A 14,332-nucleotide genomic window follows, 5' to 3' on the forward strand; every position below is an offset into this window, starting at 1 on the left:
TCACTTCTACCATAGAGACAGGAAGTCTCTATGGAAGATAGGAAGTGATGTCAGGTACAGACAGGAAGTTTTGGGTTAGAGGTGAATCGGGAGGAAGTAGAGAGGAGACATTGCTGGAAGTGGCAGCAGAGGAGGTAATAAGATCTTATTTTCTATTTACACCCAGTAACCCCCCGTCATGTCCGTCCTCTTCCTCCATAGTCACTGTGATGTCTTTTATCTCCAGCAGATGATGATACACACATATATAGTGTGGAAACCTAGATTAAACCCCTTCAGGGGCAGAACATTCCCCCACTTATGGGGCCGGAACATTTTCTTCAAATTGGAGAGGTGTTATTTAGATATAAGAAGAGGTTCCTGGACCCCAAATACGGGAGGGAACAGTAAACTGAATGTCCCTCATATTATCCCCCATACATCCCCATCCTAATATTGTACAACCAATACAGTCCAGATAATTCTCTCTTATCAATTATTGGTTTACAGGAAACCTGTATAGATCAAATGATAAACGAGGATGGAGGAGGATCGGAGTCACATGACTGAGAAGATACTAAACCTCACCCTGGAGATCATCTACCTGCTGACCGGAGAGGTGAGGAGGATTCTGGGAGGTCACATGACATCACTCTTATCCCTATTAATAAAACACAGACCTGACCGGAGAGGTGAGGAGGATTCTGGGAGGTCACATGACATCACTCTTATCTCTATTAATAAAACACAGACCTGACCGGAGAGGTGAGGAGGATTCTGGGAGGTCACATGACATCACTCTTATCTCTATTAATAAAACACAGACCTGACCGGAGGGGTGAGGAGGATTCTGGGAGGTCACATGACATCACTCTTATCTCTATTAATAAAACACAGACCTGACCGGAGAGGTGAGGAGGATTCTGGGAGGTCACATGACATCACTCTTATCTCTATTAATAAAACACAGACCTGACCGGAGAGGTGAGGAGGATTCTGGGATTCTAACATGATCTTCCTATTGGTTCCTCAATACAGAGATTTCCTCTTGTGAAGTCAGGTGATCATATGACCATCACAGTGCCTCCATGTGACTCCCTAAAACCTGAGAGACACAACATGGAGAAGATTCTAGAAGTCACCAAGAAGATGATGGAGCTGCTGACAGGAGAGGTGAGGAGGATTCTGGGAATTCTGGGACATTATCCAGTAACAGACAAGGGATGTGTCTGGATGGTGACTGTATCATTGTGTGTGTCAGGTTCCTATAAGGTGTCAGGATGTCACTGTCTATTTATATATTCAGAGTGGAATCCTCGGGGATAACAATATTGATGTTAAAGAGGAGGATGAGGAGTATGGAGTGATGAAGGAGCTTTCAGATGGAAACAAGAATGTCACAATGGAGCCACCTAATACCAGAAACCCACCAGAGAGATGTCCCCGTCCTCTGTATTCCTGGGATTCCACACAGGAAGGTCACATCATCCCTCTCTGTTACAAGGTTGGTGGGACGGAACATCTAGGACAGGGTTTCTCAACTCCAGTCCTCAAGGCGCCCCAACAGGTCATGTTTTCAGGCTTTCCATTATTTTGTACAGGTGATTTGATCAGTTTCACTGCCTTAGTAATTACCACAGCTGTTTCATCTGAGGGCAGTCCTGAAAACATGACCTGTTGGGGCGCCTTGAGGGCTGAAGTTGAGAAACACTGATCTAGGACATGGACTCCTGGAAATGATATGTGGATTTATTTTGTGAGCTTATATTTTATCAATATTATTTCCTTTCATTCTCTTGGTGTAGGGTGAAGATCTGATAGATATAAAGGTTGAAATTAAAGCAGAAGAAGAAGAGAGGTATGTGAGGGATGATCAGCAGTCTATGGAGGAGGATGGAATAACGGGGACATTTATAGAGGAGGACACTCCTACAGAGATCAGCACAGGTGGGTCATTAACACTAAATCCATTCCTCCACCTATACTGCTCACTGATTGGTCCAGAGTAGGGCGGGGACTGGGTGATATCAGCCTGTAATCCCCTGGTCACTTTCCTGAGCTGTGTTCCCCGTCCTGTATTCCTGTATTTCTCTCGGATAATCTTCCTTCTCTGTGCTGCAGACACAATTTATGTATCTAGACTGGATTTATGGAGATTCTGGAGGTTCAGCTGGCAGAAAAATGTTGGTGTTGCTCAATCTAGGCACCTGGTGCACGTTTCTTGGGTCTTCTGCCCAATACCAGGGTATAGCAGTATCTCTGACAGAACAATTCTCCCGGGGTGACTTGCTCTGTTATTTGCTGGCTGTGCCGGGTGGAGGGATATGTCTGTATAGTCTCAGACCCAAGTCACTGAGTGCAGTCTCAGGAGATGGGAGGCAGCGGTGTGGGACCTCTGCAACTTGTCTCAGTTAAGTAAACATTTCAGCCGCCACTGAATACCAATACACTATATAATTTATATTGAACTTTACATACTCCTGACCCCTGCACTATATACTCTATGTTGTACATTACATACAGTTGTGCTCAAAAGTTTGCACACCCTGGCAGATATTGTGAAATTTTCGCATTAATATTGAAAAATATGACCGATCGTACCAAAGAACTGTCTTTTATTTAAGGATAGCGATCACATTAAGCCATTTATTATCACTTCATTTTTTTGGATCCTTTTTAAATAATAATGATAACAGAAATCACCCAAATGGCCCTGATCAAAAGTTAACATACCCCGGAATCTCTGGCCTTGGTACAGACACAGAAGGTGGCACACACAGGTTAAAATGGCAATTAACTACTTACCCACTGGGCACTTAAACCCCCTTCCCAACCAGACCAATTTTCAGCTTTCGGTGCTCTCACATTTTAAATGACAATTACTCAGTTATACAACACTGTACCCATATGAAATGTTTGTCCTTTTTTTGACACAAATAGAGCTTTCTTTTGGTGGTATTTAATCACCGCTGGGTTCTTTATTTTTTGCGCTATAAAAGAAAAAAGACTGAAAATTCTTTTTAAAAAATGCATTTTTCTTTGTTTCTGTTATAAAATTTTGCAAATTAGTAATTTTTCTTCATAATTTTTGGCCAAAATTTATACTGCTACATATCTTTGGTAAAAAATAACCCAAATCGGTGTATATTATTTGGTCTTTGTAAAAGTTATCGAGTCCACAAGCTATGGTGCCAATCTCTGAAAATTGATCACATCTGAAGTACTGACGGCCTCTCTCATTTCTTGAGACCCGAACAAGTCAGGAAAGTACAAATACCCCCCAAATGACCCCTTTTTGGAATGTAGACATTCCAAGGTATTTAGTAAGAGTCATGGTGAGTTTTTTGAAGTTGTAATTTTTTTCCACAATTCTTTGCAAAATCAAGATTTATTTTTTATTTTATTTTTTTTTTTTTTTCACAAAATTGTCATATTATCAGGTTATTTCTCACACACCGCATATGCATACCACAAATTACACCCCAAAACACATTCTACTACTCCTCCTGAGTATGGCGATACCACATGTGTGAGACTTTTACACAGCGTGGCTACATAGAGAGGCCCAACATGCAGGGAGCACCTTCAGGAGTTCTAGGGATATAAATTACACATATAATTTCTTGACCACCTCTTTTGAAGGCCGTGGAGCACCAGGACAATGGAAACGCCCCAAAAATGACCCCATTTTGGAAAGAAAACACCCCAACGTATAATCTATGAGGCATAATGTGTCTTTTAAACGTCATTTTTTTCTACAAGTTTTTGGAAAATGAAGAAAGAAAATGAAAACACAATTTATTTTTTTTACACAAAGTTGTCCATTTATACAATATTTCTAACACATAGCATGTACATACCAAAAATTACACCCCAAAATAGATTCTCCTACTCCTCCTGAGTACGGCGATACCACATGTGGGAGACTTTTCCACAGCCAGTCCACATACAGAGGCCCAACGTGCAGGGAGCACCGTCAGATGTTCTAGGGGCTTACATTTCAAATCTAATTGAACTACCTATTACACTTTTGTGAGGCACTGTAGTGGCATGGATGAGCCGTGGATTGGGATGACTGAGCATGGTTGAGCCATAAATGTGGATTTGCTGAGTATGGATGGGATGACTGAGCATGAATGAGTATGGCTGGGTATCGTTAAGTATGGTTGAGTACGGATGAGATGGCTGAGTACGGATGGGTATGGCTTAATATGGCTGGGTATGGCTAAGGAAGGCTGGGTATGGCTGAGGACGGCTGGGTATGGCTGAGGATGGCTGAGGACGGCTGGATATGGCTGAGGACGGCTGGATATGGCTGAGGACGGCTGGGTATGGCTGAGGACGGCTGGGTATGGCTGAGGACAGCTGGGTATGGCTGAGTATGGCTGGGTATGGTTGAGGATGGCTGAGTATTGATGGGATGGCTGAGTATTGATGGGATGGCTGAGTATTGATGGGATGGCTGAGTATTGATGGAATGGCTGAGTATGGATGGGATGGCTGAGTACGGATGGGATGGCTGAGTACGGATGGGATGGCTGAGTACGGATGGGATGGCTGAGTACGGATGGGTACGGCTTAATATGGCTGGGTACGGCTGGGTATGGCTGAGGACAGCTGGGTATGGCTGAGGACGGCTGGGTACGGCTGAGTATGGCTGGGTATGGTTGAGGATGGCTGAGTATTGATGGGATGGCTGAGTATGGATGGGATGGCTGAGTACGGATGGGATGGCTGAGTATGGATGGGATGGCTGAGTACGGATGGGATGGCTGAGTACGGATGGGATGGCTGAGTACGGATGGGTACGGCTTAATATGGCTGGGTACGGCTGGGTATGGCTGAGGACAGCTGGGTATGGCTGAGGACGGCTGGGTACGGCTGAGTATGGTTGGGTATGGTTGGTGATGGCTGAGTATGGATGGGATGGCTGAGTATGGATGGGATGGCTGAGTACGGATGGGTACAGCTGAGTATGGCTGGGTATGGTTGGGGATGGCTGAGTATGGATGGGATGGCTGAGTACGGATGGATACGGCTGAGTACAGCTGGGTATGACTGAGTATGGATGGATGAGTATTGCTGGGTATGGATGGCTGAGCATGGATGGATGAGTATGGATGGCTTGATGAGTATGACAGAGGGATGGCTGAGCATGAATGGATGGCTGGATGAGGCTGCAATGGGCACAGAGCAGCGCTGTGGGCACTACAGATCCAGCCCACAGCGCTGCTGCACCCGATCTCTCCCCCTCTCCGCTCACACTGTACCGATCGGTACAGGGAGGGGAGAGAGGAACCGGACATGACGCCGGTTTGTTTACATGTGATCGTTCCGTCAGCGGCCATTTACCGTGATGCGGACCCGGCGATCACGGATACTCCTGTCTGCACGCCCCAAGGGGCGCGCGGGGACGTCAATGTACGCCCTCCCAGAGTTATTGAGCCACGCTGTAGCCATCATTCGGTTGTTAAGTGGTTAAAGGGTGATTTCTCACATTTGTGGCTTTTTAAATCACAATTAGTGTCTGTGTATAAATAGTCAATGAGTTTTGTTAGCTCTCACATGGATCCACTAAGCAGGCTAGATACTAAGCCACGAGGAGGTAGAAAAGAACAGTCAAAAGACCTGCGTAACAAGGTAATGAAACTTTACAAAGATGGAAAAGGATATAAAAAGCTACCCAAAGCCTTGAATATGCCAGTCAGTACTGTTCAATCACTTAATAAGAAGTGGAAAATTTGGGGGATCTCTTGATACCAAGCCAAGGTCAGATAGATCGAGAAAGAATTCAGCCACAACTGCCACAGGAACTGTTCAGGATACAAAGAAAAAACCCCACAGGTAACCTCAGGAGAAATACAGGCTGCTCTGGAAAAAGATGGTGTGGTTGTTTTTAAGGAACACAATACAATGATATTTGAACAAAGGATAAGCCAATCAATGGGTCCGCCGGCCACCCGCGATCGTTCCCCAGAGAGATAGGCAGATCGCCGTTCTATGTAAACAAGGCAGTTTGCCGTTCTGACAGGAATGAGCACAGTGATCTTGTGTTCCTGCTAATCAGGAACACGGATTTCTGTGTTCATCCAGTGAGTCCATCCCCCACACAGTTAGTAAGCACCCCTTAGGGACACACATTACCCTATGATAGCCCCTGGTGTTAACCCCTTCCCTGCCATTAGTACAGTGACTGTGCATATTTTTAGCACTGATCACTGTAATAATGTCACTGGTTCTCAAAAAAGTGTCAGGTGTCCGATTTGTCTGCCGCAATGTCGCAGTCCCACCATAAGTCGCTGATCGCTGCCACTATTAGTAAGAAAAAAATAAATAGATAAAAATGCCATAAATCTATACCATAGTTTGTAGACGCTATAACTTTTGCGCAAACCAATCAATATACGCTTATTGGGATTTTTTTTAACAAAAATATGTAGCAGAATAGATATTGGACTAAATTGATGAAGACATTCAATTTTTTTTTTTAATTTATTGAATGTTTTATAGCAGAAAGTAAAAAATATTTTTTTTTTTTTCAAAATTGTCGGTCTTTTTTTGATTCTAGCGCAAAAAACAAAAACCACAGAGGTGATCAAATATCACCAAAAGAAATTGTGGGGGGAAAAAAAAAGACATCAATTTTATTTGGGTACAGAGTGCCGTATCGCAAAAAAAATGGCCAGGTCATTAAGGGGGTAAAACCTTTCAGGGCTGAAGAGGTTAAGGGGAGCAGATATAAGGCAGTGGGGTGCAGGGTATGGGATTAAGGACAAGAATATGATCAGTAGCAGGAAAAATGGCAAGCAGCATCTGACTAGCAAAGCAAAATAGTGATGTGAAATGTAATAGCAGTGGAGGGACTAAATACCCTCCCAGCAGCCAGCATCAGGTGGAGACTGATTGATAGAAAGTGCTGGCTGCTGGGAGACACCTGCTGGTGGACTCTGGAGCTACAACAGGTGATTTAGGTCCTGACAGGTGGGGACACTCGTCCTATAATCCCCTCATCACTGTCACTCCTATAAAAGACAGTTCTCGTTGTTTCCTCACTCTCTGACTAAGGTCCATGAATAAAGAAATGAACTGGTAGGAGATCAGAGGACCCATTTACTAGTTACCTTGAGGGTGGAATTGTAAGATCCTCACAGACAAAGCTGCCTGATGTGGGCGGAGTCCTGGTTTAGGGGAACCAATCTGCTCATGTCTAGTAATAATCTTTGTATTTCTATTTTAGTAGATGGACGGGAGATGAGGAAAACCTCAGAGGATTGTCTCACTTTGTCTCCAGACTGTAAAGTAGAAGATGAGGACATCACACAGTATAGTCCAGGAGAAAACCCGACTACCTCAAATGTCCATCCGGCACCACACAGTGTAGATGGACCATCGTATTCCTCTTATCCTGAGGAACCTCAGACTGTGCGGGACAGTGCCGGACCATCGTATTCCTCTTATCCTGAGGAACCTCAGACTGTGCGGGACGGTGCCGGACCATCGTATTCCTCTTATCCTGAGGAACCTCAGACTGTGCGGGACGGTGCCGGACCATCGTATTCCTCTTATCCTGAGGAACCTCAGACTGTGCGGGACGGTGCCGGACCATCGTATTCCTCTTATCCTGAAGAACCTCAGACTGTGCGGGACGGTGCCGGACCATCGTATTCCTCTTATCCTGAGGAACCTCAGACTGTGAGGGACGGTGCCGGACCATCGTATTCCTCTTATCCTGAGGAACCTCAGACTGTGAGGAACAGTGCCGTCCTTCCAAGAGAGAAGAAGTTTCCCTGTACTGAGTGCGGAAAGTGTTTCCTTTTTAAATCTTATCTTAATGTGCATAAAATAACTCACACAGGTGAGAAACCATATTCCTGCCCCGAGTGCGGGAAATGTTTTTCAAAGAAGTCCCATCTTTCCGTACATCAGAGATCGCACATGGGTGAGAAGCCGTTTTCCTGTCCTGAGTGCGGGAAATTTTTTATACAGAAATCAGATCTTTTCATACATCAGAGGTCTCACACAGGGGAGAAGCCGTATTCCTGTCCTGAGTGCGGGAAATGTTTTTCAGACAAGCGCAATTGCAGCCGGCATCACAGGTGCCACACGGGGGAGAATCTCCATTCCTGTCCTGAGTGTGGGAAATGTTTTTCAGGGAAGTCCAGTCTTTACAGACATCAGAAAACTCACACGGGGGAAAAGCCGTTTTCCTGTTCTGAGTGCGGGAAATGTTTTATACAGAAATCAGATCTTTTCACACATCAGAAATCTCACACCGGGGAGAAGCCGTATTCCTGTCCTGAGTGCGGGAAATGTTTTTCAGACAAGCGCAATCTCAACAGACACCAAAGGTGCCACACGGGGGAGAAGCTGCATTCCTGTCCTGAGTGCGGGAAATGTTTTTCACAGAAGACACATCTTGACAGTCATCAGAGATCTCACATGAGGAAGAAGCCACTTTCCTGTCCTGAGTGAGGGAATTGTTCCTCACTGAAGTCCTGTCTTCCTGTACATCAGGGGTCCCACACAACCGTCGAGGTGTATTAGTGAGTGTGGGAAATGTCTTGTATATGAATGTTGCTGGACATGTGGGGAAGAAGCACACCCTGATATACACCTCAGATATACTCCATGGCTGATCTTCATCATGTAAGAAACAGTTCATAGACCTCAACCATAGCCTGACCTTTTGACAAAGATGTCCTATGGAATGGATGATACAACAGTGCCATCTAGAGGTTGGATTGGTAAATGTTTCTCCCATTGAAACATAGTATTGAGAAAGGGGCCACACCCATGTGGGGATAATAAAATTTGATTTCCAAATAAAAAGGAAACAACGTAAACAGTTCATAAGGAGATCAGAGGTTACCAAAGACATGGATGAAGTGTTGTACCGTGTTGGCCATTGATAGCAGGAGAAAAATAAAAAAGGAGTCATTACCTCTCATTGGCTGAGTACATTTTGTGGTCTGAGCTATTTTTTTTTTTTAATTTATTGAACCAATTTGACCAACGTTCACCCAACTGTGATGAATTTTGGAATTTGCGATTTCCTATGATTTTTATCTCCATCTAGTGGCCATAATGCTGTATTGCACTTTTTTTTTTTTTTTTTTTTACTAATAGAAGTATTTCAGGAAAAAAAGTAATGCATTTTAGCCACTAGATGGAGCTGACGGTCATAGGAGATCACTGTTAGGGATGGGCTGGATGTTCGAGTTGTAGAACAAACGAACCTATGGGGCGTTCGCGGCAAATTTGAGTGCCGTGGCACGCCCTATAATGCACTGTGAGATCGCAGTGCATTGACGGCTGCTGGTTGGCCAAAGCATGCACCTGTAGTATATATAATACGGCTCAGAGTATATAGTGCAGTCCGTATAGTATCTTTAATACGGTTCACAGTATATAGTGTGGTTACTATTGTATATATAATACAGTGGAGAGTATATAGTGCCATCAGCATAGTATACAATATCTCACAAAAGTGAGTACACCCCTTTGATTTTTGTAAATCTTTTCTTCTATATTTTCATGTGACAACACTGAAGAAATGACACTTGTCTACAATGTAAAGTAGTGAGTGTACAGCTTGTATAACAGTGTAAATTTGCTGTCCCCTCAAAATAACTCAACACACAGCCATTAATGTCTAAACCGCTGGCAACAAAAGTCAGTACACCCCTAAGTGAAAATGTCCAAACTGGGCCCAATTAGCCATTTTCCCTCCCCGGTGTCAGGTGACTCGTTAGTGTTACAAGGTCTCAGGTGTGAATGGGGAGCAGGTGTGTTAAATTTGGTGTTATCGCTCTCACTCTCTCATACTGGTCACTGGAAGTACAACATGGCACCTCATGGCAAAGAACTCTCTGAGGATCTGAAAAAAAGAATTGTTGCTCTACCTAAAGATGGCCTAGGCTATAAGAAGATTGCCAAGACCCTGAAACTGAGCTGCAGCACGGTGGCCAACACCATACAGCGGTATAACAGGACAGGTTCCCCTCAGAACAGGCCTCGCCATGGTCCACCAAAGAAGTTGAGGTCACGTGCTCAGCGTCATATCCAGAGGTTGTCTTTGGGAAATAGACGTATGAGTGCTGCCAGCATTGCTGCAGAGGTTGAAGGGGTGGGGGGGTCAGCCTGTCAGTGCTCAGACCATACGCCGCACACTGCATCAAATTGTTCTGCACTGCTGTCGTCCCAGAAGGAAGCCTCTTCTAAAGATGATGCACAAAAAAGTCCGCAAACAGTTTGCTGAAGACAAGCAGACTAAGGACATGGATTACTGGAACCATGTCCTGTGGTCTGATGAGACCAAGATAAAATTATTTGGTTCAGATGGTGACAAGTGTGTGTGGGGGCAACCAGGTGAGGAGGACAAAGACAAGTGTGTCTTGTCTACAGTCGAGCATGGTGGTGGGAGTGTCATGGTCTGGGGCTGCATGAGTGCTGCCGGCACTGGGGGGCTACAGATCATTGAGGGAACCATGAATGCCAACATGTACTGTGACCTACTGAAGCAGAGCATGATCCCCTTCCTTCAGAGACTGGACCGCAGGGCAGTATTCCAACATGATAACCACCCCAAACACACCTCCAAGATGACCACTGCCTTGCTAAAGAAGCTGAGGGTAAAGGTGATGGACTGGACAAGCATGTCTCCAGACCTAAACCCTATTGATCATCTGTGGGGCATCATCAAATGGAAGGTAGAGGAGCACAAGTGGAAGGTGACTCCAGTGGTAACCTGTGAAGCTCTGGTGACCTCCATGTCCAAGAGGGTTAAGACAGTGCTGGAAAATAATGGTGGCCACACAAAATATTGACACTTTGAGCCCAATTTGGAGATTTTCACTTAGGGGTGTACTGACTTTTGTTGCCAGCGGTTTAGACATTAATGGCTGTGTGTTGAGTTATTTTGAGGGGACAGCAAATTTACACTGTTATACAAGCTGTACACTCACTACTTTACATTGTAGATAAGTGTCATTTCTTCAGTGTTGTCACATGAAAAGATAGAAGAAAAGATTTACAAAAATGTGAGGGGTGTACTCACTTTTGTGAGATACTGTATATAATACATTGCAGAGTATATAGTGCAGTCAGTGTAGTATATATAATACATTGGAGAGTATATAGTGAAGTCAGTGTAGTATGTATAATACAGTGGAGATTATATAGTGCCATCAGTATAGTATATATTATACAGTGCAGTCAGTATAGTATATATAATGCAGTGGAGAGTATATAGTGCAGTCAGTGTAGTATATATAATACATTGGAGAGTATACAGTGAAGTCAGTGTAGTATATATAATACAGTGGAGAGTATATAGTGCCATCAGTATAGTATATATAATACATTACAGAGTATATAGTGCAGTCAGTGTGGTATATATAATACATTGGAGAGTATATAGTGCAGTCAGTGTAGTATATATAATACAGTGGAGAGTATATAGTGCCATCAGTATAGTATATATTATATAGTGCAGTCAGTATAGTATATATAATACAGTGGAGGATATATAGTACAGTCGTTGTAGTATATATAATACAGTGCATAGTATATAGTGCAGTCAGTGTAGTATATATAATACAGTGGGGGATATATAGTACAGTCGTTGTAGTATATATAATACAGTGCATAGTATATAGTGCAGTCAGTGTAGTATATATAATACAGTGGAAGACATATAGTGCAGTCAGTGTAGTATATATAATACAGTGGAGGATATATAGTACAGTCGTTGTAGTATATATAATACAGTGCATAGTATATAGTGCAGTCAGTGTAGTATATATAATACAGTGGGGGATATATAGTACAGTCGTTGTAGTATATATAATACAGTGCATAGTATATAGTGCAGTCAGTGTAGTATATATAATACAGTGGAAGACATATAGTGCAGTCAGTGTAGTATATATAATACAGTGGAGGATATATAGTACAGTCGTTGTAGTATATATAATACAGTGCATAGTATATAGTACAGTCAGTGTAGTATATATAATACAGTGGGGGATATATAGTACAGTCGTTGTAGTATATATAATACAGTGCATAGTATATAGTGCAGTCAGTGTAGTATATATAATACAGTGGAGGATATATAGTACAGTCGTTGTAGTATATATAATACAGTGCATAGTATATAGTGCAGTCAGTGTAGTATATATAATACAGTGGAAGACATATAGTGCAGTCAGTGTAGTATATATAATACAGTGGAGGATATATAGTACAGTCGTTGTAGTATATATAATACAGTGCATAGTATATAGTGCAGTCAGTGTAGTATATATAATACAGTGGGGGATATATAGTACAGTCGTTGTAGTATATATAATACAGTGCATAGTATATAGTGCAGTCAGTGTAGTATATATATATAATACAGTGCGGTGCAGAGTATATCCACTTAAGGACCAGTCCTATTCTTCAAACGTGTTTACAAGTGAAAAACAGTTTTTTTGTTTTTTTTTTGCTAGAAAATTACTTAGAACCCCCAAACATTATATATATTTTTTTCAGACACCCTAGAGAATAAAATGGCGGTTGTTGTACTACTTTATGTCACACTACTTTATTTGTGCAGCGGTCTTACAAACGCAATTTTTTGGGAAAAAATAAACTTTATTGAATTAGAAAATAAAAAAACAGTACAGTTAGCCCAATGTTTTTTTTTTACATTGTGTAAGATAATGTTACGCCAAGTAAATTGATACCCAACATGTCACTCTTCAAAATTGCGCCTATAAAAAAGAAAAAAAAAATTCGGATCACTTTTATTCCTATTACAAAGAATGTAAACATCCCTTGTAATAGAAATAAGCAGGACAGGACCTCTTTAATGTGAGATCTGGGGTCAAAAAGACCTCACATCTCATATTTACACTTAAATGCAATAAAGAAGTCCCTTTAAGTCCATTGGGCGGAAGTGACGTTTGACGTCGCTTCCGTCATCCAGCGTAGTTGAGTCGAGTGGGGGCCATCTTTCCCTCACTTAACACAGTGCCTCTGAGGGGAAAGGATCGGATCGTCTCCGCCGCTACCGACGGCTCCGGTAAGTGTCGGAGACGACCGGAACACGGCGGGAGGGGGGTGGGCAACTCTCCTGCCGTCGATAAAAGTGATCACATGCCATCAACATGGGGACAAGGTGCTTTGGGGTGGGTGGGGTGTTGAGGGCTGTGTGGCCTGGTATGGTTCAGGAGGGGGGCTGCGCGCTCGTAACCCCCCCCCCTATCCTAGCCTCCAGGCTGCTTGCTCGGATAATCTGATCGAATCTCTGTGCAGTCTTTTGAAATCCAAGATACAGCGGTGACTTCTATGGTATCTTCATACAGTACCTTTGGGAGATCCAGTAGAGCTCTGACCCCCCCCTCCATGACGTGGACGACATCCGTTGGTGACATATCAAGGCTCGATGTGTTCTGCTTTCTGGTGAGTGAGAACCCCTAAGGGGAGTGTGAGGAGCGGCTTAAGGATTCTGGTGTGAGGTGCACATCTTCAATACCACATTAGGATCGCCACCTGTGTCTCTCTGGACCTTTATTACCATCTGTCATTCATTCTTCTCTTGTGTTATTATCATATGAAAGCTGGTCATAAGTCATGATGGTAGCGCTGCTTTAGTAATCAGAGGTACTCATTGAAGCACCTGTGGACATTTTACTATATTGTATGGACTATAGTATGTCATATACAGCCCAGGGTACAGATTGTAGTGGTCAGGAGTATATTATATACACCCTGGGATACAGAGTGTAGTGGTCAGGAGTATATCATATACAGCCCAGTGTGCAGAGTTCAGTGGTCAGGAATATATCATATACAGCCCTGTGTATAGAGTGCAGTGGTCAGGAATATATCATATACAGCCCTGCGTATAGAGTGCAGTGGTCAGGAGTATATCATATACAGCCCTGTGTATAGAGTGCAGTGGTCAGGAGTATATCATATACAGCCCGGCATACAGAGTGTAGTGGTCAGGAGTATATTATATACACCCCGGCATACAGAGTGTAGTGGTCAGGAGTATGTCATATACAGCCCTGTGTATAGAGTGCAGTGGTCAGGAGTATATCATATACAGCCCGGCATACAGAGTGTATTGGTCAGGAGTATATCATATACAGCCCAGTGTGCAGTGGTCAGGAGTATATCATATACAGCCCGGGGTATAGAGTGCAGTGGTCAGGAGTATATCATATACACCCTGGCATACAGAGTGTAGTGATCAGGAGTATGTCATATACAGCCCTGTGTATAGAGTGCAGTGGTCAGGAATATATCACATACAGCCCGGCATACAGAGTGTAGTGGTCAGGAATATATCATATACAGC

General features: G+C 43.3%; 2 protein-coding genes across 2 annotated transcripts in view; one reads left to right on the forward strand and one right to left on the reverse strand.

The window, feature by feature from the left end:
* The window catches only part of LOC141104959 (uncharacterized), a 664,134-nt gene that overhangs the window by 245,472 nt on the left and 404,330 nt on the right, over positions 1 to 14,332 (reverse strand). The window lies entirely within an intron of this gene.
* Positions 14 to 8,986, forward strand: LOC141104811 (uncharacterized). Its single transcript, XM_073594576.1, has 6 exons — positions 14 to 134; positions 490 to 598; positions 1,018 to 1,152; positions 1,286 to 1,483; positions 1,785 to 1,926; positions 7,217 to 8,986. The coding sequence occupies exons 2-6, from the start codon at positions 521 to 523 to the stop codon at positions 8,449 to 8,451; spliced, it is 1,788 nt and encodes a 595-aa protein (XP_073450677.1). The 5' UTR covers positions 14 to 134; positions 490 to 520; the 3' UTR covers positions 8,452 to 8,986.

Source organism: Aquarana catesbeiana, linkage group LG08, assembly GCF_042186555.1.
Source record: "Aquarana catesbeiana isolate 2022-GZ linkage group LG08, ASM4218655v1, whole genome shotgun sequence".
In the NCBI taxonomy this organism is placed as follows: Eukaryota; Metazoa; Chordata; class Amphibia; order Anura; family Ranidae; genus Aquarana; species Aquarana catesbeiana.